Consider the following 23,084-nt stretch of genomic DNA (forward strand, 5'->3'; position numbering starts at 1 on the left):
TTTTTGTGTGGAATATTATTCCTACTCCTTTTCCCTGTTTCCTTTGCCTGCCTAACACTTTTCCTAACTTCTAGGTACACTCCTATTTGTTTCATCGTAGTTGTAGCTTCTGTCACGTTAGCACCACATTCTTTTTCTTTAGTACCAGCCTGTAGACAGCCGTATGGTGGCCGTTCAGTGTTGTCAAGTCACTTCTGACTCATGGCCACCCTATGCATAACAGGGAGAACCACGGGCTGCTCCTGGGCCATCCTCACAGTTGTTGCTATGCTTAGGCCCAACAGTGTCCATCTACTTCATTGAGAGTCTTCTTCTCACTGGCAAGGATGCCTTTACCACGCTTAATGTCCTTCTCCAGGGACTGGTTCCACCTGAATCTATCTCCAAAGTGCGTGAGACAATGGCTCACCATCTTTGCTTTGTACTCTTTTCTATAGATCTCTCTTCTTAACGAGCCTCCGGAGGAGGGCTCCCTTGATACAGGCGAAAGACTTGGTGATCTACTCCTGTCAGGATCAACACACAATGTTCCTCTGGTTCGTTGAGGCTTTCTCACCCTCCACTATCATGACCCCGGTCCAGCCTTTCAGTTCTGGCTAGACTGGAGCATGTACACTGGTACAGATAAGAGTTCATGACACGTGGAATCCAGGTCAGATACACTCCTCCGGAACAGAAATGGGAGTAGTGATACCAGGAGGGTAGGGGGAAGGTGGGGGGAGCAGGAGATGAAGGGGGAACTGATTGCAAAGATCGATGCATAACCCCTCCCTCTCCCATGGGAGATGAACCACAGAAACATGGTTGAAGGGAAGCAGAATGGCAGGTGTAAGATATGAAACTAACTTATCAAGGTGTCACCTGGGTGGGAGGATTGGGGAGGGAGGGGAAAAAAGAGGAGCTGATACCAAGGGCTCAAATGGAAAGTAAATATTTAGAAAATGATGATAACAGGATATGTACAGACATGCTTGATGCAATTGAAATATGGACTGTTATAAGAGCTGTAAGAGTCCCCAGTGAAATGATCTTTAAAATATGACAACCTGGGAAACCCTGGGAGTCAGAATCTATTCGACACATAACAACGCCATTCACTGAACCAAAGTTCAAATGAAAAGGCAGCTCAGTCACCATTCAGTCGGCCATTATGGTCCATAAAATTCACTAAAGTCTAGGGAGTAACTTGCTCCAACCTCCTCCTAAATCTTATGCCTGCAGACCACAGCTGCTTCTATAGTTTGAATTTTGTATTCAACTGATAACTGAAGCTTTAAGGACATACATGAAATATACAAATCTAAGATGTATAATAAAAGACCATGTTGACTCCCCCCACCCCCAACTTCCCTCCCGGCCCCCTCAGCGGGGTGGGGTAGCAGCCTTCAACTCTATTCAGCAGATGAAGAAACTAGAACACTAAATTTCCTATGTCAAGACAAGGAAGTTTTCATCTTCGTGGATCAGGGACGGGATGAGTTTCGAACTTGATCTCTCCAGGTGTAGCACAGTGCCTAGGATTGAGTAGGTAGTTGTCGATCGAGCGCAGGATGAATTATTGAATGAATCTCAGTTTGAGCCCGGGGTGGCTCTGTCTCCAGTAAATGGAGCTTCTGTTTCATTGTTTATTCTCTTGGCCAAATGAGGCCAGATTCCTCGCAAGCCCCCTTCTTCCACAAGGGGGATAAGCCCGGGGAGGGCATCTGGAAGCCTGTGTCCCTCTAGTGCCTTCCTTTGCTGTCGGCTGGCAGCGGTGAGAGGGGCTTTGTGGCGGTGGCAATGGACGATGATTTTCACATTTCAGTAGTTTACAGAACTGCGGGCACTCTCCAAACATAAGAAGCACCTCTTTCTTTTGAGCCATGAAATCCTTCTGTTTAAATACATAGCATACTGTGCATGTTTCCGCCTTACTGACAACTGGTACAAGTGGTTGCTGGACTGAGAAGAATTCCGTTTGGGTCATTTCCATGTGTCACTAATCTGGACCTTCTTCTTCTTCTCCTAGGTTCTTCTTGAGGGAAAAAACATGGTTATTTCTTCGAACTCGTGCCTGGGCTTTCTCTGCCTATTGCTATGCCACTGGATCGGGACTGCCTTCCCTCTGAATCTGGAAGACCCCAACGTGTGCAGCCACTGGGAAAGGTAATAGTTCTGAAGGAAGCCTCTGAAATGGCTTCTGATAAGTTCCTTGCGTACCCTTAGTAGCCGGCTGGTGTAGAAACTGTAATTTGAGAAGGGAATTTCTCTGATGTAAAACTCATTAGCTATTACCAAAACATTGGATGGTTTTACTCAACCCAGTTTATGTCACAAATAAAGCAAGAAAACAAGAAAGCCATTCTATCGGCTTCTAATGCCAGGGAAGTTGTTGTACATCTTATCTCCAGGGAAGCCAGTGACAGCTAAGACTTCCCTAGGCCTTTTCCTCGCACTAACTCTATCTGTAATCATTTGGAGAAGCTGGATTTATGTAGTACAAGGCTGCGTGTTCAACTAACACGTCGAGATGCCTGATCTAAAAGAAGTCTGGTAGCCTTGACAGAGAACCATGAATTCTGCCTGGAGGAACTGGCAAGGCTGCCTAGGGGTAGTATCACCTGGGTACCAGGGGAGTGAATAGGAAGGGGCGGGAGGGCTCCTCGCCCACAGGATAACTTGGAATCGGTACCCTGCAGAACACTGTGGGCTCTGGCCAACGAGAAGACACGGAAAAGGGAAAGGTTGTCTATATTCTAGAAAATCGAGGTTGTAGGGTCCAGATCTGGGTGGTTTGCTGTAGCCCTTACAGAATCCAAAGCAAGGTGATTCCCCTATGGGATCTCATTGTCCCCCGAGGCTCAGAAGGAGCACAGGCCTTGCAGGGCCACTGCAGTGCAATCAGGCACAGCCTGCTCTGCTCTATTAAGCACTTCTATTCCTAAGACACTCTCTTTGTAACCTCAAGTATTTCAAGCAAACAAAAGGTGCGAAGTTCTAGAGAGTAATGTGTATTGTCTATGAACAGAGTGTTGATTACATTAAGCCCCTTGTCTCTTTTTCCCAGCACTATCCACTGTGATAAGCATGCGAGAACACACATTCTAACAACTTCTGTCACCCACTGTTAGGATCCCTAAAGCCCAAGGCTTGTTTCTCAAGCCGAGGAGCTGTATTAGTTATTCTAAGGGAATCTTGGGTTCCTCACTCATAGCCTTAGGTGATAGGTTCAATCCCATCTCCAGGCAGGATGCTGCAAACCAGAATTCCCTGATCAACCAATGAGTTATGAATCATTATGAAGCATGAACTTTCGAGAAAATATGTGTATGTAGAAACTTTTATATACTTGTGATATTAACTAGATTAAACAACATTAAGGAACTTAGGCATTATTCATCTTTATAATTAAAAAAAACAAACAACTCAAAGTCAATACCCACTCGTAGTGACCCTACAGGACAGAGTAGAACTGCCCCTGTGGGTTTCTGAGACTGTAACTCTTTACTGGAGTAGAATGCCCTGTCTTTCTCCTGAGGAGCGATTGGTGGTTTTGAATTGCCAACCTGTGGATCACAGAACAATGCATGCCCATTACACCATGCATCCCAGAGCTCTTTCTGTTTAAGCAAGCCACTTAATCGGAAGTGCTTGCTATTTGTTACATTATAAACAGGGATACGTGAATATTGGATGTGTCCGTATCAAACTGAGAACATGGAGAAACTGCTGGTCGGCTGGTCTTCTGGGAGAGTGTTATTGGTGGGACGGCAGGAAAAGTCAAAATGTCGAGAGACTGAGAAATAAATAAAAATAGACGGGCACAGGCAGAACTTGCCCTGCTTTCGAAGTTTGACTTGGGCTTGCGTGGGGGCGTGGTGATGATGCTGACTCCCCTGGCACAGTTCTGGGTGGTAGGGCTGAGGAGATGCCGGTCCAGGCTTGCCTCCTATTAAAAGCCCCCTGAATCCAGTGAAGTATGCACTCACCTGGAGCCTATGTCTGGGCACCTGGGTCGGTGGAGCCTCAGCGTCACCATCACTTGGGGCTTGATAGAAATACAGATCCTCGGGCCCCGCCCAGGTGTGCTTAATCTAAATTTGCATTTGAACAAGATCTGCTTATGTAAGTCTGAGAAACGCGGAACTGAAATGCTTCAATCAGTGCCTTCTGGTGGCACAACCTCTTCCTATCTGAATGCTTACACACAAATAAGCGGGTGCCTCAGTGGACCCCAGAGATTGTGATTCTGGGAGCCATGCATAAAACAGAATTCAAGAGAATAAAATCATTTACAATACAGGAGGCTGTTGGCTCTTAAAGGAGTTCTTCAGAGAATCCTTTTGAAAGATGAATAAGTGTATTGGTGAATAAGCGACTCCTCGTCCCATTTCCCTTTTCTACGAATTTAAGCTTTTCCACCTAGGGGGGTTCTTTTAAAGAAGGCACCAGTGGAGAGAAAGCACTCTTTGCCCCCCCCCTTGGGGATGGGGCACAGTAGTGATAGTAATTTAGCTAGTAGTTCAGAATCAAGCAAAGATAGGAAAAGGTAATTATTACCATATCTGATTAAAGTAACAAGATAATTTAGCAGATGAAATGTAATTAACCACTTTGGAATGTGTCCAAGTGACAGTAGTTGGTTTTTTTTTTCACACACACACACACACACACCCCTTCTCTTTGACCTTAAATTAAGTCTTGCTGGGGGGTTCTCCCCGGATGATACTTCATAGGCTAAAATCACGGTGATGACATGTTTTCTGTGTGCTTAAGAAGATTAAGCAAACAAGCAGGAAATAGGAAGTTTTGCATCTCCACACTGACAAAAACAGGTCAGACGTGGACTAGAATTCCATTTGAAAGTACAGCGTGCTCGAGCTGCTTTCAAGGCTGGACCTCTGAGTGTGTCCGTGGGATCTGCAAGGGCGCAAAGAGGCAAGAGGGCGGCCAAGTATTCGCGGACGCTGCGCTTTCACTAGCTGGAGCTCCGTGGCGCTCATTTGGGCCAAAAATAAAAGGATTAGACGAGATCATGGAGAAGGTTCCTTCCCACTTTGTGACCGTGGGAGCAGCTGCTGGTGCACGTGGAGCTATAATGAGCTAATTAGGTTCACACCACAGCCCACCCGCTGGCCACAGCAGAGGTGCTAAAGACCAGGGAAGGTGGGCATGTTCTTGCAGACAGTTCCCTTTGTAGAAAAGTGAGGCTCTTAAAAAGAGACAAGGTAACAATAGACAACTTAATATGCAAACATCAGGGTGGCTTTGCTTTTGAAGTAAGTAATGCCCAGGCATTAAAGAGCAGAACTGTCCCATAGGGCTTTCAGACCTATGGACTCTCTGAAGCCGATTGCCAGGCTTGTCTTCTGAGATGCGTCTGGATGGTTTCAAACCACCAACCTCTTTGAGCCCGTAGCTCAGTGCTTCACTGTTTGTCCCCCAGGGACACTGAAAGAAGTCACAAAGCCACTGCCATCAAAACACTTCTGATTCAGAGAGGTTCTGGGGCTGTAAATCTTTACAGGAGCAGGTGGCTTCATCGGCTTCCTTTGGAGCAGCTGGTGGGTTTGAACCCCCGACCTTGCAGTTAGCAGTCCAACACTTGACCCACAGCTTCACCAGGGCTTTTCAGCAACTCAGAGATCATCGTAGTTCAGAAACGAGTTACTAGCATTAAAAATGCATATGGTTGACTGTGAGATCATGTTCGCAGAATGACCAAAAGACGCAAGCGGCAAACCCCAAGAAACTGCGAGGCAGCACAGCAAAGTGTTATGTCAAGGTTGTGAACTTCTTGCTCTCTTTTAAAGAAAATTGTTTTCTCTATATTGCAATGCAATGGTCATACCTTTAAAAATGGAAGAAAGAAGAAGATCATATGTAAAAGTAATATAAATAGAGAAGGGTGTGTTAGGAAGAACAAGAAAAAAAGAGATGTGAATGTGAACAGGTTTAATTTCTTCTCTTGTAAAGACTAGTGAAAACTTGATTTCAGATTATTGTAAAAAAGAAGATCTCACCATGATACAAAATATTATATAGTATTTTCAGTTAAATTTGAGTTTGTGAATAATTGCCATGGGAAGACTCAAGGCTGAAGAGAGATGCTCAGAATCTAGTGAACTCTGTGAGAACTGGTTCTTGAAACTGCCTTGTTTTTCTGAGTCTTGTAAGTTTTCCACTCTTGTCGGCTCTTATGCTGCCTTCCTACTTCTCTGTTGCTCATTAGGAAAAGATTTTAGGGTTCTGGCTATGACAGGGTTCTGCCTTATGCAAATCTCCACTTTTGTACATTTCACTGTATCCATTGTACATTTCACTGTATTTCATTTTCTTCAAATTCTATATGTTTCTCCATTATAGCTAGAACACATTATAGCTTAGTTATATATGTATCTGTCCCTCTCACTAGAACATCTGAGAGATGTAGAAGTTGATCAATAAATATCACCTGAATTGGAATGTCACATGGATTGATTGCCCTTTGATAGAGTGGTTGTTAGTTCCCATGCCATTGGGTTGGCTCTGTGTCAACTCCATGTACAACGGAACCCACCCAGTTCTGGACCGTTTTCACGAGCACCCTCCAAATGAGGGCCTCATCTTCCAGCACTATATTGAACTATATTCCATTGTGATTCATAGGGACTTCGTTGGTAAATGCTTGGAATTTGATTGCCAGAGTTTTCTTTCTGGTCTGGAAGCTCCGCTAACATCAGCCTATCATGGGTGACCTTGCTGGTGTTTGAAACATCACTTGCATACCTCCACCATCATGATCTCACATGCCATCTGTTCGGTTCTCGCTTAAAGCGACCTGATGCCAAACAAAATGAAACAGTGCCTGGCCCCGGGCCGTTCTTGAGTCCATGGTTGCAGCCAGTGTGTCGCTCCATCTCACTGAAGCTCTTCCTCCTTTTCCCTGGCCCTTGACTTTACCAAGGTTGATGGCTTTCTTCCAGACTGAGCCACATGAATGTAAATCAAATGTTTGTGAGACTAAGTCTCATCCTCCTCTCTACCAAGGAGCATCTTGGCTCTATCTCCAAGACAGATTTGTTCCTTTGACCAGCAGCCCATGGTGTATTTGATATTTTTCATCAAAACAATAGTTCAAAGGCATCAATTCTTCTTCAGTCTTCCTTATTCATTAAGATAGCTTTTGCACATATGTGAGGTGATTGATTGACAGTGTCATGGCTTGGGCCAGGGGCATCTTCATCCTGTAAATGACATCTTTCACACATTAAAGAGGTCTCGTGCAGGAGACTTGCACAAGGAAGTTTGCCATTTTAGCTGCTGCTTCCGTGGACATCGACTGGCTCCTAGTGAAATGACATCCTCCACAGCTCCACTTTCCTCCTTCCCTTGGTTGCCCCATTTCTTACGGGCTCGGTTGTGAGGACTTGTTTCATTTGGGTGGAGATACCATTCATGCAGAAGACTGCAGTTATGATTTTTGCCAGTAGCCAGTGCTCCTTCCCTTCAATCATAAATGTCATCTGCATGCAACACTTTTTCAACGAGTCTACCTCCAACCCTGACCCCATGTTCTCTATTCTATTATATCATAGCAACACACAGATCAGTGTAGCATCACCGATGTACAGTCAGATGGCGGTTGGTAGAGAAGAGCAAGCCTCAGATCAGGGAGGTCTCCTGAAAATGTATGCTGTGGGTGCGAAGCAGAGAACTCTGTGTGCTTTTAACATTTCCTCTTACTCTGGAGTCTTCCAGACTACTAGAAAATTGTAGAGGTGTAGGACGATTGTCATGTGTTGTGTGTGTGTGTTTGTGTGGAATCGGTTTCATCGCTTCTGAGTCATATGTTATTTGTCCACATCCAATAGAACCAGCTACGAAGTGTTAGTTGATGATCACTTTTTCTCTCCAGGGCACGTAGGCCTTTTCCAATTTTCTGGAAATGCTGCATCAGGCCTAGTTGAACAAACTAATTTGGTTCCGTTAAATTGGTACTGCAGAGCCTGCTAGCAGAACTTTCTCTCCCCAAGCTGCCTAGTGAATTGAGAGTGCTTTTTCATTCCTAGTGCGCATTGGGGACATTGCTCTATTTTGCTCCTGGGTGATGTAGTACTCTACCTATGTGGCAGTTCCGTTCACATGAGACACTCATTCACTTTGTGCTCCACTTGAAATGGAAAAGAATAAATAATGCTACAGGCGTTGCAATTCAGTTATTGACAAGCGGCTGCACAGGAAGGGGGGACCTGGCAAGAAGGTCTTGGGACTTTACATTAACTTCTGCCTTCAGGCACTACTTGGGGGTCTGAAGACAATCTTAATAGCTTAATGTGGCCTGTTAGCCCTGGAACACTTACATTTTAACAGAGGCTCCTGCTTTACTCAAAAAGAGTTATGTTACAGCGGGTAGGTAGTAACACCCTTTACCCTCCTCTGTACCTGCTCCTGGAGGCACCAGCAGCTGTCTATTGGGAAGAAATAAATAGTCATCTCAATTGTATGCTAGAGAGTCAGACTGTCAAGTGAGAGGACTCTTCAAGGCCACCACAGACTCCTATGTTCTTAGGTTTAATTAGCATGAATCACGGAAGAGAAGTTACCTGTTCAAAGTCCCCCAGTGTCTCAGTATCACATCAAGATTATAAAACTGGCTTTTTCTAGTCCGGTGGATTATGTAATAAAGCTGGCTTCATGGTTAAGATCTGTGGCTTATTATTGTTTCAGTTGCCCTTCTGTTGATTCTGCCTTTTTCACTGGCTGAATTTTCCCGTGATAGATTGCTTGGACCGTATTCCAAGGTACCTTTGTGCACTCCAACTTCCTACCCTTGGTGAGAGCCGGAACCAAGGGCAGTGGGTTTGGGCTGTTGCCTCGAGGTTTGGGTCATTATTTAAATGCTGTACATGCTGCCGGTGGGGCGATTGTGGAGGGATGTAAATGTATACATGTTTGCAAATCAGGAACAGGTTGATTTAATTGTTTCCATCCGAAGCAAACCCATTGCCATGAGTCATGTCCTACTTATAGCTGCCCTCTAGAGACGTTCACGGGCTTTATAAAATTTAATGGCAACAGAAAGCCTCGGCTTTCTCCCCAGGAGCGGTGGGTTTGAACCTCCAACCTTGCGGCTAGCAGCCCAACGTTTACCTGCCAGAGGTCACATTTACATAGCATTTAAGGGAAGCACAAGTCGTCTGTGAGTTGGATGTGTGCAAAACTGGGACTTCCTTGCACAAGCATATTAAAACAACTACTTATTTGATGGTTGTCTAACTACATAAGAACTATCAGAAACCAGCGATAGAACTTCCACCTTTTGTGAGCCAGCACTGTTTCAAATCAGAAGGTTTTGCCCTACGTCTAACTGGACTTGTGGAAATGCTAACCTGCTCCAATTGAGGGTTTGCATTAATGAGCGGGGTCATTGATTTGCAGCAATGATGTCTATGATTGTGGCCCAGTTTTCTTATCAGCGTGGGGCGAACATCTTAGTGGAAATCTTCATGAGAATATTAAAGAAAACAGAAGGATTTGTTTGCAAAACGTTATTCTCCAGTTTCCCTGTATGCAGACACTGGGCTGCAGAGCATGTACCTGTCTCTTTATGATGAAGACGTGTGTGATGGCAGGTTGGATGTTCTTTCAGGGCTCTTTTTCACCTTCTGACTTGGATCTCCAGGAAGGCATACTTTCACATGGACCAAAAGCAGTTCAATGGATGGGAAGCCAGCTGTCCTGTAGAAGCAAGCTGTTGGTGTGGTTTCAGGCTAATTGTTTCCACCGCATGTTCAAATATTCTTTGCGGTTTTTATTTAGAAATTAGAGCTGGTCCTCCACTGCCTGAGAAGTCTACCTGCCAGTAACAAGGTTAAGCACGAAAAAGACCATTTAAATGCGCATAATAGAGTACATTTTACCAATTCTGAAAAATTTCAGGAAAATAAAATGGAGTGGTTCTCCTTGTTATTTGTATGCAGACCTAGATTAAAAACCTTTTTTGTGTCAAAGAACTTTGTTAACTCTGGAGCCTGAGGGCAAGGGGAGGAAATTAGATTTCAAAGAAAAGAGAGAGAGAGAGAGAGAAATACATTTTACAATGGGAGACTATCAAGGTTCAGGTGAGTGGGCAGATCAGATTTTTTGAACCTTATGGCATGATCCATTGTCTTCCAAATATATTGGTAATATTGAGTTCCGGTTAAAAATAAAAACTGTAAACAAACAAAAAACAAAAACCGAGATTCTCTGTTAAAATTCAGTATGAAGTTTTAAATGGAGATGATTCAGGCTGCATCACCCTTTGAGTACACATAGTAAGGATCTCCTTTGAGTAAGAATGAGCCGGGCTAATGTGTCCTTCTTCTTTTCAGCTACTCGGTGACTGTGCAGGAGTCATATCCACATCCCTTTGACCAAATCTACTACACCAGCTGCACTGACATTCTTAACTGGTTCAAATGCACGCGGCACAGGTAATGGGCACGTGAACTTGGCTAACCGAGAATGGAGTCTGATACGCTAAATGCTTGCAAAGTCTATCCATTCAGTGTGTAGTTACGGAGAGCTTACAGTACAACTGGGGATGAAAGATCTAATGCTTTCCAGCTTCCGGTTTTAGAAATAACGTAAACACCTTTTGTGTTATGCATAATGGATGCTGCCAGGCATCAAGAAATTTCAGCATAATTAATTGAACATCTGACTAATTTGGGTTGGTTGAAATTTGACCCTGGAGGGAAAAAAGTCATAGATGTTGTTCCCCTATGAATGTGAAAACAGAAAAGAGAAACAATGTGATTCAAGATTAAAGTTACTATGAAAGGGAGCCCTGATAGCCTAATTTTGCTATAGTGACAAGGTTTGCTATCGTGTGAGTTGAGGGAGGAGAGCAGCACTGTCGATTTGGATCCCACCAAATGATACCATTCCAATGACCTTTCTTGAGACCCTCCTCCTCGCCTTCAGCTCCCTTACTCGGGCTTTAATTTTCTTCATAGCAGTTCAATATTCCCAGTCATGCATTAATATCTTTGGTCTCTGAATGCCTGACTTGGCCTAAACAAATGCTACTGGGATTGTCTTTGTAGGAAATGTAGGTTCCTTGAGGCCTCCATTTTGTACACGGTGTAGTGTACGCTCAACAAGCACGCGTTTACTAATCAGTGAGTTCTAAAGCTTTAGTTGAAAGGAAAGGCCTTTTGTCTATGAACTGTCTATTTCATATTGAGATGAGACTGCCAGACTAAAGAGAGTCTCAATGATTTTCCTTTAAAACCTATGTACTTGAATGCTGAATAGAACAGTATCAGATGAAGATGCCATATGGAGATATCGCAAGATAACTAAGCTAGGAAAGCCATGCAACTTCCCTTGACATAGACTACAGGTTGGCTAAAATTGGGTATATTAATATAGTCTTAGCTAAATCATTCAGAGTTAATATTGGTCAAGATATATATTTATTGTTTCTTATTTATTTTGGAGTATCTGCTTTCTAGATATATATATTACAGCAACTTTGTGTTAAAATATTCTTTATTTCTAATCAACTTGTAGTGCCAAAGTAGTAACAATGTGATTCACTGCCCCTCCCCCTCTCCCCCCTCTCCCCCCTCCCCCCGATATAGAGTCAGTTATCGAACAGCTTATCGACATGGGGAAAAAACGATGTATCGACGCAAATCCCAATGCTGCCCCGGATTTTATGAAAGCAGGGAGATGTGTGTCCGTAAGTAAGGCTTTTTCTTTAAACTTTGGAGGTTCACTTGTCTTGCTTGATTTGCTTCTGGTAATGGCGGCACATTGAGATAGAGGCCTGGGGAGATCATTGGGCATACGGGAGCATCACTCTCTGCTCCGACCTTGTTGGCCACTGTCTCCTAGCTTACCAAGAAACCATCAAGTGACTTGTTGGAGAGAAAGCTGGTGCTCCCAAAGATGACTCACGGTCTGATGCAACAATGTTAGTATTGCCTCTTTATGAATGTTGAGTTGAAAATTGTTCAGGAGTTGTCGGACCCAGAACAGAAAGAGTACAGAAAACTGATTTGGGTGAACTCCTGAGAGGGATCATGTTCTTTTCTTATTCAAAGAATGATGGAGTTGTTTAAAAGGAGAGTTTTCTTGTTTTTAAAAAAATGACTGCAAGCGTGGGTCATAAGGTAGACCTTCTTTTTCATTGTCATTCCCTTCTTTTATCCTCTCCCCATTTCACCAATTGATTCTGAGATGTCTGGAGAGAAATATACTGTATGATGCAATTCAGAATATCTTGGAATACTATGTGGGATGCTATTTTCAATCAAGGTTCTTTGCTATTACGTAGAGGATACCTGAATAATGATCATTTAAAAATATTTTATTCAAGTACTGTGGTTCAGCACACCGGTAAAGAGCATATTTGCTTTCCCTGTCAGGACATCAGGGTTGAGTAGCACAAATTTGGAGGCACTAGGAATGATAGAAGGCTTTCAGAATCTGCAGAGTCAGGTTGACTCTGCCAACCCCAGCTGCGTAACCTCAGATAAGTCATGCATCTTTCTTTGAGCTTCCTTTGTTCATGTCGAGAAAGGGCTACCTTCCAATCCCTGGATTCTGTTCCAGATGTAGACAGGGACACTTGCTCAGCTTTGATTCACAGCCAAGCCCTTAGAGGATAATATATGCTCATTGACAAGCGAGAAACATAACTGAACATGAAGAAAATGTGAATTTTTTTCTGATCAGTATATTGCAAATGCCAGTATAAAATTGTATTATTGGTATAATCTGACCAATCGCAATTGCTGAACAGTTTCCCCCCAGCTTCCCCATTACGAACAACTCTAAAAGATATCATTGTGGTTAAATCTCCACATTTTAAATGAAGAGGCCGGGGTCATTTTTCAAAGGGAGAATTGTGGGTCTGAAGTGTGCATATTTTAAGGACGTTGGGTGAGTTTCCAATTTATGCACCCATCAGCAGTTTACGAGAGTGCCCTTTTTGCTTAGCCCCTTTGCCAATTTTCTCTTGGCTAAGTTTTTTATAATTTGCATTTCTTTGATTAATTATGATGCTGAATAAGGAAAACTATATGTTTATAATCAAACATCTTAGAGAATAATCATGAACTGTTCCCTGTGGCCAGGCTGATGGGAAAGTTTCAAAGAGAGCAACAGTGAAAACCCAGTGGTGGGTGGCGGGACAGGGGCTGGATACTGGTGGGTCCAGAGGACTGGCTGCCTGCACAAGCCACTTCCCAGAAGCCTCGAGGAGCCATTATGCCCATGTGTCTTGCTTGTGTTCAGCCTTCAGGCATTGTTTACCATCACAGTGAGAGTGTTCCTATCTCCAGGACACATTTCTATTCACCCACATTGCAGGACTTAGGTATTAAGGCAATACTTAAATTTGACTACTAGCCGAAAGAATGGTGGTTGAAATCCAACTATAAGCAGCTTGGATCTGGTGATCTGCTTCTGACAAGTCACAGCCTTGAAAACTACATGGAGCACAGTTTTAATCTATCCGCATGGGCCTGTAATCCACAGAAAACAGCGTCCAACTACAACAGCCCGCATAAGCGTCAAAACCAGACTCACTGCCAGCAAGTTGATTCCGACTCATAGCAACCCCAGAGAGCAGGATAGAACTGTCCACGTGGGTTTCTGAGATGGCAGCTCTTTACGGGAGGAAAAAGCTTCCTGGGCTGATTCACTGCCTGACACACTGCCTGCAGAGATGCTTGGGCCTTTGTGACTTTTAGCCTACCCTCCTGCCACGAAGGCCCAGGATGTGGGAAGCCAGACTTTACTGGCATGCGTTTGTGGGGAGTGTGGTTCAAGCAAGGTCTGTTAGGGAGAGGCCTCGGGGTTTGATGCCACCAGCCTCCCTTGCCTCATACCCTTGTCACTTTATTCAAGAGCCCAGCCTCTCTCAAAGGGTTGGAACATTTTGCTAGCAACATCTTACATGAAAATTACAGTGGTAGAAATAAATCTTTTTACATTTCACAGCAGACAGATGGTACAGCACCCTCTGAACTGCTCCCATGAACACATTTGTCATGAGGTCTGGATGTGGCTCAATGTCTTTGTGCCCACTACTAGCCTGAGGGGTAGTGGTTTGAATGCACCCGGTGGTACCGCATAAGAAATGTCCTGGCAATCTTCCAGGTTACACCCATGAAGCAATTCTACTCCATAACCTGCAGGGCCGCGAGTCAGAGTCCACTCCATAGCAACTACCAGCAACCACATTTTTTTTTCTGAAGTTCTGGTTTTCTGAGCCTTCTTGACTGACCAACTACCCCTGGGTATGGGTGTTTTTCCTTTAGATATGTTCATCGATTTCATCAGTTTACTACCTATTTTCACAGGCCCAGGAGCTGTTGCTAGGTTATCTGGCATCTCTCCACTCAGCTCTTGACTTCAGAGCTGGACTCCCAGAGGACACACAGAGCGTCCCATGTGTCCTCTTTCTTGGAGGATGCTCGCACTTACTCTCATGCCCTGTAGACAGCTGGCCCTCCTGAGGCACCCTTGTGGCTAGAGAAGGAAGGAGCAGACACGATTCTTGGCTCTGTCTTCAGAATCCCGTTTTCTGCCAGGTTTGGCTGCCCGACAGGTGGCACAGGCACTGTTGCTAACTGTTTCTTGTTACTAAAAGGAATTGAATCACAGGAGTCGGTTAAGATTTTAGTTTAATTATTCGCCATCAGTTTATTGGGGGAAACAAACAAAAATAGCAGTTCTATGCATATGTATATGCATGTGTGTGTGTGCATATATATACACACTTTATTTTATATAGTTGAAATAGCTCCTTCTAGAGAGGATGTTCCACTTTTCTACCCCATCCAGCCCTGCCCCCTGCCCTGTCAATCACACTGTATACCAGGGTTTCCTAAAGTGGGAGAGGCTTCCCCTCCCCCACCCCCCTACCCTGTCCACCCCGGGGATGGGGGCACTGGAACAATCTACTGGGCCTTCAAAAATAAATACTTACACTTAATCCAAAGGAGTCCTAGTGGCTTAGTAGACTATGCACTAAGCTGTTAGCCGCAAGGCCTGCAGTTGGAACTCCCCCTCAGCTCTGTGGGAGAAAGAAGAGGCTGCCTGCTCCCATAAAGATTCAGTCTCAGAAACCCCAAAGGGCTGGCCTATCCTGTCCAACCAGGTTATTATGAGTCCGAATCCACTCAATGAGAAACTTTATCCTGGATTATGGACTAGCGTACAAAGGATTTTACTTGCCAGGGTAGTAGTATAACTTTTTTTTTTTCTGCTAAAGTGTTCGGGAATGTATGTGTGATGTTTCACACGCAGCGACCCTTGACTTGTTCCACCCGTCTTTCACAGCCCTTACAGGTTTCCTGTGGGAGATCTGGCTGTCTGTCTCACTTGCCACTTAGTAGAAATATGACTTTTGATTCTCCCAGATTTAGAGATTAAAACCCTTGATAAATACTAAAAGTAGCGTTGCATCAGGAAATCCCCAAGGAGGTGCACCAGAAAACATCATTTTCTATAGGCGTCAGACAAACATCTGCAGAGTTTGCCTACAGTGGTTGGGCAAGCAAAACTGAACAACCTTTATAGAAGCAGGAAGCCTCATCTTTCCCTTGAGGAGCAGCTGGCGGTTTTGAACAGCTGACCTTGTGTTTACTAGCCCAACATGTCATCCCAAACACCTCCAGGCTCCTCACTTCCTCACATGGCTTCCCTAAGCTGCAAGGCCATCCTCATTCATCAGGATTCTGAGATCCAGGATGAAAAACAATTTCGGTGGAACGAACGAATGGATGCTAAGGAGACAGCCGGAGCCACATTTTTAGGCATTTTGATACAGATCACCAAGTTGTTGTCCTGAGGGCTTGTGACGATTTATATGCCTCACTCCTTGCAGCCACTCTGTCTAGCTGTATTTCATGTCTCCTTACTTCCTAGTGAATCTGTGCTGTACAATGCTGTTTTCATTAACCATTTGCATTTTGGCATTAAGAGCTGGGTTTAAGGTGAAGGAACAGTGCTTTGTTCCTCAGAGAGCCAAGGAAGCACTGACTAGAAACCACAGGCAGCAGTGGGAAGACAAAAGGGCCAATTGCAGGCCTTCTACAGGAGACCAAATGCCTAACAAATAGCTCCCTGATTAAACCTGTAGGAGGGCCAGGCCTACACAGCCCCTTCCCCTCCCGGGCTTCAGTGATGCCCACTCCATACTCAGTCTTAACTTCCACCATATTCTCCTTTCCCAAGACCCCCACTGTCTGCAACCCATGTGGTTTGCTGCCAGAGTCTTCCTGCCTCTATGAAAGAGCCTTGGGAATCCTGATCCTTCAAGGGGACAGGGGTTCTTGGCATCTCCTCCTGTGAATGAACCAGTCGTAGAGGAGGATTTGAGAGACTGGATCACCAGAGTAGTCTCCTTTGTACATGAGCTTGTGAGGCCTGAAACATTTTGTAGTACATGACCGAGGGACCTCACCTTTATTTGCAGCATCATCCCTCAGGAGGATGTGTTTGGAACAAAGTAGGACTCTTTCCCCAACACTTTTGGAACCTGACCTCTTGGCAAGTTGGGTATTGCCCACAGAATTGGTGCCGGGAATCTTGGAGAAGCTCACTGGGAAAGCCCTAGAGAGAGCAGGCGAGTGAGCAGTTAGCAACTATTTCTGAGGGCAGCATGGCAAGGCGAGTAAAGGCCGTGCATTTTCCCTGGCAGATACCCTTGGTTTCACCTTGGCGGGCGGCAGAGAAAGCCGATCATTGTAAGCAGGAATGTTCCCAGCACTGTCCTGAAGGAACAAAAGAGGAGAGCCAGGGGGCCCTCCTCCAGTCTAGCTCCTCTTCTAGGCCCTCGCTGCCCAGATCTCTCCTGCTGGATGCCGCTCCAACAGGAGGGACAAGTTGGATGAATGCTTCCTCTATAGTAGATTTAACTCCGTTGCCCTCAATTTGTTAGCTGAAGGAGGTCGAAGGTTAACCTAAAACCAAAGCTTTAATGAAAGCGTCCCAGGCATCATGGCTTGTAGGGAAGACAGCAGGGAAAGTTTGGGGGACTGGCCATTGATGGTGGAGGATCAGTTCCCATGGATGTGCCCCGCCTGTCATTGGCACTAGTTCAGAGAACTCGGGCGCGTCAATACGAAGACTCGGCTCTCACACACTGAACGCTATGTGATTTCCTGTTCTGAGCAGAGTGGAGTGTGACAACCGATTCCCAAAGCAGCGAATCAACATTAGTGCTGATTTTAACTTGGCCGACTTTGTGTAAAACTAAGCTGGTCATCGGGAGATAAAGAGTTGGAGCTGTGGTTGGTGTTTACATGTGAAATAGTTCTCCCGATTGAGCTCTGCGTTTGTTTGGATGGCATGCTTCAACACACAATGGCTTTGTAACCCCAATTTGAGGTTAAAAGCTAAAAGCCATCTGCAGATCACTTACCCAAGGGGCCACGTTAGACTAGTTGGAACACAATCCATCCACCCCCTTTTTCTAATTTTGCATAGAATTTTATATTATATATGCTGCCGTTGAGTTGCTTCTTGCTCATAGCGACTTTATAAGACAGAGAAGATTTCCCTCTGGGTTTCCGATCTAAGTGTTCATGAGGGCCGACAGACTCATCTTTTACCTGTGGCAGGTTGATGGTTTCAAACTGCTGAGCTCCTGGTTAGCAGCTCTGTGGGTAGTCCATTATGCCACCGTGGCTCCTCGGTGCGATATGAGGCAGACATTAGAAACAGCATCCTTTTCTTGGAGAGAGGGTCCTCCTTTTGGAAATGGCTGCTGGACACGTGTGTTTAGAAGGAAGTTGAGACCATGTCTGAACTAAGTTCGGAAGAGCTAAGTAACCTGTCAATCATTTCTGCCAGGGACACAGGAGTGGCAGCAAGTGGCTTGACAGCCAGTCGTAGCCACCCTGTATGACATGGGATTTGAGCTTTCCTGGTGTTAGTAGTTGAGGCTCCTGAATCTCATGCCCAGTCATAGGCTCCTTCTACCTAGCTCCACCATTGAAAGGAGACAACATCTTTATTTGTTCCTGCTAGTGTCCCCGGGGAAATATTGGCTTCTTCTTTGTGATGTGGCATATTACTTGATGATGTGGAATGTGCCAGGATAACTGAAGACCCAGGGGTCAACATTTTGCTTATGTGTCAAGGTTAGCTACTGCTGAGACCACGTCTGACTTCATACCATGCCCACGCACAGTGGGGTTGAACTGCAGTGATTCATAAGATTGTCACTGGCTGATTCTTCAGAAATAGATCACCCGGGTTTTTCATCTGGCTTGTCTTGTACTGGGCAGCTCAACTGAAATCTAACAAGCACGAAAAAAATCACACTCACTACCATTGAGCCAATTCTGACTCGGAGACCCTACAGGACAGGGTAGAGTCGACGGTAACCCTTTACGGATGTAGAAAGCCTTATCTTTTCCCCACAGAGCAATGCCGACAGATGGTGGTGGTTGCACTTGACGTGCCTTGGCTGGGAACCAAACCCTGCACGGAAGACAAGAATTCTCCCAGCAAACCACCACTTCCCCCACAGTTGTGTTTGGGTGACAGAAAAATCAGTTCGAATGGCCACATTTTCCATCAGTGTCAGCCACGGGAGGGTTGGCTGGCGTGGGCACAGCGGCCACTATAGCGAAGCTTTTGGGAAGAGCCGTGTTGAGGCACTTCTCCCCGTCTCTGGGTGATGGTCGAGGGCACATGAACTCCGCTGTCCAGGGTGCATATCAGTTTAGTCTTTCCCAGACGATGACTTCTGAGCAGATGTTTCAGGTTGCGAGGAGCTGGAGAACGGGGCAAGATGAGTTGCTTTGGGCTGTGAAGATTAGGTCCTGGTGGAGGGCGATGTATGGAAGACACGGGTTTGTCAGGTGGATTTAAGGAGCCAGGGGAATACTTAAGGAGAGGAGGGGTACTTCTCTCTGAAGTTCAAGGCAGGCCACACTTTCTATGGATTTATTTGATTTTCACGGGCTTGATTAATAAGAAAGTTGTGGGTTTATATCAAATATCCCCCCACAAACCTTCATTCATAGCCTCTTTTAGGCAGACTCTGGAGTACAGATCAAAGTTAGACAATCCTGTTAGGCGGGTGAGGCACAGCGACCCCGAATGAACAACCAGGCAGTGTATTTCTGAGTACACCTACCCGGAATCCTCACTCTGCATAGCATGCAGGGCATATTTTCGTGTTTCCATAGGGACTCAGTACTCTGTTGCTACGGAGTCTGACTTGGTTCAGAGGAACCTACCAGTCAATACGGGCAAAGGCCTTTTGTCCACATCCCACCCAAGCAGGAATTTCCATTTTCCCACGCATCTTTTGGGATGTAAACTTCTCTTTTTGGTCTCTGCTAGTACGGAAAATGGTAAATCTAATATGCAATACAGGGCCCCTCTGGTGCCGGCCTGGGAGCCCGTGGCTGCACACGATGTAGGAGTTCATACATAGAAACCACAGATGTAATTAAAAACAGCAGCAGCAACAAAAGCATTCTGAATTCAAGACTGCCACAATCTCAACAGTTGGTAATCCTGTCTGCTCCCCTCAGAGAGATGCCTCCTCTGGATTTTTCAACATTGTAACTCCTGAGTCCCGTGGAAACAAGGGCAGTCAGAAACAGCCATCCACACTTGATTTCTCTCCAGAAAATGAGTGCTGGGAGTTGCAGTCCTTATAAGGCAGCGAGTATTGTCACGGACCTGAGAATGCATGTGCTCTCTTAGCAGGAATGGGAAATAACTACAGTGAGACCCAGAACTGAAGAGCAACATACACGTATTATGGCTCAAACCTCTCCTCCTCACTGCCACCGGGTCGTTCCTGACCCAGCCATCCTCCACGACAGAGGAGACCGGCCCCTCCCGGTCTCAGAAGCTGTAAATCCTTGTGAGAGCAGAGAGTTGCATCTTTTCCCCCACAGAGCAGCGAGTGGGTTTGAACAGCTGAATTTGCAGCTAGCAGCCCAATGTGTAAAGAATGGGCAGCAAACAAACAATTCCAGTTGACTAATTATAACCCGATTCCCACTCATCATGACCCAAGAGGATAGAGCAGACTTGCTCCTGAAGGTTTTCGAGATACTGAATCTTTATGCGCATAGAAAGCCTCATCTGTCTCTAAAGGAGTGGCTGGTGGGTTTAAGCCAGGAACCTTGCATTTAGCAACCCCATGTTCAGCCTATGGCGACAAAAGGGATCCCTAGGTGGTGCTAGAATGTGTACTTTTTAGCCTGGGGCAGGGACTGGCAGAATTTCTTCAGATAATCCAGTGAAAAATGCATTGCATAACTCTGGCCACCCACAGACTAACTAGAGGGAGAGGGAGGTTGGCACACTAAGTCTCTGTTCCTTTTTTCAAAAAGAGTTTTAGTGACATATCTTACCCATTCCAATATATCCATTCATATACAATTCTGTTGTTCAATCCCGTTGGGAAGACACCGGTCCTCATTGGAAGTAATACCATATATTCTGATCATATATTTTTCTCCATGACCACTGCCATCGAGTCGATTTTGCTGCACCGCAACGTAGTACAGAGTGGGACTGGCCCTGGGTTTTCCGAGGCTGCAGTCTTGACAGAAGTGGCCTACCGTGTCTTTCTCCTGTCGCGGAAGCACCAGCCTTTGGGGTAGCAGCTAACTCGTAACGCCTGAGCCACCAGGGCCCCTGGCTTTTCTTCCTGGATTAGAGCTGTACGCCACAGAAAAGCAGACTTCTTCAGGATTAGAAGGGAAAATTGAGAGATGGGACAGCCAAACCGATACCTCAGATTAGATAGATGGAGCTCATGTGTGACAGGATTGTACTCAGCCTGGAGTTGAAGGACATGTACATAAGTGGTGTCCCCCGGGGATGAAATTTACCTGTTGTTCCGAGGAGGAGAATGGGTTGCCTGACTTGGATCCTGGGCACCTGTAGTTACGCTGCCTTAGTGTAAACTCTTGCACATTCTTCCTATTGGATTTCCCAACATATTCTTTACTATGCTTGGAAGGCTGTGTGCTGTATTTCTTCTCTTGGACATGACCTTAGCCTGCAACCGTGTACGTCTAAGCCGGTTTGTGCAATTCTCTATTGCCGTCCCTCCTTCTGCTCCGCTACACAGAGCGCCAAAAGGCTACCACTCCCCAAGTGTTTCAGGGACATGATTCATTTCATTTTTATATCATTTTAGACCGGGTATTCATAAATATTTTTACTTTATCAGAGACTTAGAGCTTTCATTTCTTTTAAGGATAATTGTAATGTCATTTCTAATCATTCAAGGAAGAGAACTGTTCGATTAGGGTTTGCATGGGCGTCGCAGATGCCTCCTTCCCTTCACCAGGGCATGAAGAAGGGCCGCTCCGCCAGATTGTGAAGCCTTGTCAGTAGAGCTAATTCAGAGCAAAAGCGCTGTCAGCAGGTGCGCATTGGAAGTAGCCTTAATGTTAAATTTGAAATAGCGTTATGACTGGCAGCTTTGGTAGTTGAACCAGGGTCTTAAACTGAAACGGAGGAAAACAGACAGTTATGTTGGCAGGCCCAGGGTTATGAACATCTGACTTACAGGCAACCCATAGTTATAAACCAATTCCTCCCAAGCCGATTTTATTAAAAATTCAAGGTCTATATAATGATTCTTAATTACAAATGGCTGCTACACTGAGATACAGATCAAAACATTATTATTATTACTGTATCATTATATGAACATGTTTTACTGTATCTTATTTAATTTTTTTAATGTGTGGAATGGCATTAGATTCTAAAACCAACATTTGATTATTATTTGATCCTCACTATTCTGATTTAAATACAAATACAATTCAACTGAAAGACAGACTGAGGAATGAAACTCATTCTAGTTTGAAAATGTGACCTAAGAAGTTAAGAGCCCTTTATTTGTATTTTTGATCTTCACTGATGGTCTTAGAAAGCAGTCAGGGGACCTATGTCAGGGGTGGCAAATTGGCAGACTGGATGAGCTCACATAGAGTTAGATTTTGTTTGGTCTCCATAGTATTTTTTTTACATTTAAAAATATTGTTGCACTTAAAGTTTGGAGTTTTCAGCTTCTGTGAAAACGTCAGGAGACTGGAGACCACTGGCAACACTCCTACGTGGCCATCAGTGGGCTCCGTTGGTTACCCCAAATCCTGCCTGGTCTGCATGATTCCTTTAAATTGCCTGCCTGCCTCCTGGCTGCATTTGAACTTTGTGTTCCCTAGTTTCTGTGGGGCTGTTTGGGGCTCTTTCCAAAAACCACCTAACCCACCCACCCACCCACCCACCCACTGTGGTGCAGTCAATTCTGGCCCCTAGTGTGATACTACAGGACAGCGTGGAACTGCTGCAGTGGGTTTCCAAGGCTGCAGATCATTATGGAAGCAGGCTGCCTCCTCTTTCTCATGAGAAATGGCTTTTGGGCTTGAACTGCTGGATTTTGGTTAACAACCTAATGCTTAACCTGCTGTACAAGATAAATGTCATCTTCTCCTTTTGAAGACATGGTATCCCTTCATTTATACATTTGTTTTCTGGCTTGAATATTAAAATAGAAATTTCTCTTTTTCCTGACAAGGAAATCTGATTTAGCTGCCATCAGTTATTGACCTTTGTGCAGGAGGACTCCGTTGACTCCCAAACTGGGTTGGGCAGGAAGGAGGGTGGAAAAGTGGTAAATCTCGCTCTCTCCCTCATGGCTCTCCCTAGACTGGCTTGCATTTTGAACCCATGACTCAGATGCACTGGGCAACCAGCAGCAACGTGTCTGAAAACAAGTGTCAAGAAGATGAACTAGGCCAGGCCAGGGGAAATGCCATGTGGTCAAAACCATGCTGTGGGAAAGAATATTTGTGAAAGAATTGCATGGCTCCACAGAGAGCAGCACCACCCGGGGAGAGGGTGGGGGGGATGCCAATCTCAAAAGAGAAGAGCCTGGTAGGACACTTCGAGAATTATCAAGATTTCCACACAGACATAAATATGACAGGAGCAGCAGGGACAGGGTTTGCCCCAAAGGAATGTACTTGCGTCTGGTTTACATGGATGGTTTTCATTTCTTGGGCTTGCCTTCACAAGTGACCACAAAGTGAGAAGACTGAAAAACAGCATTTATTTTCTTACAGTTC

The 23,084-nt window shown here is 45.1% G+C and overlaps 1 protein-coding gene across 2 annotated transcripts in view; it reads left to right on the top strand.

Moving 5' to 3' along the window:
* Positions 1-23,084, top strand: part of MEGF10 (multiple EGF like domains 10) — a 197,169-nt gene that overhangs the window by 40,292 nt on the left and 133,793 nt on the right. For both annotated transcript variants that reach the window (XM_075541483.1, XM_075541484.1), the window contains exons 2-4: positions 2,009-2,145; positions 10,335-10,436; positions 11,592-11,692. In XM_075541483.1, the coding sequence (XP_075397598.1) occupies positions 2,030-2,145; positions 10,335-10,436; positions 11,592-11,692 (319 nt within the window). In that variant the 5' untranslated portion in view covers positions 2,009-2,029. The remainder of the gene's footprint in view (positions 1-2,008; positions 2,146-10,334; positions 10,437-11,591; positions 11,693-23,084) is intronic.

The sequence above is a fragment of the Tenrec ecaudatus genome, chromosome 2 (genome assembly GCF_050624435.1).
Source record: "Tenrec ecaudatus isolate mTenEca1 chromosome 2, mTenEca1.hap1, whole genome shotgun sequence".
In the NCBI taxonomy this organism is placed as follows: domain Eukaryota; kingdom Metazoa; phylum Chordata; class Mammalia; order Afrosoricida; family Tenrecidae; genus Tenrec; species Tenrec ecaudatus.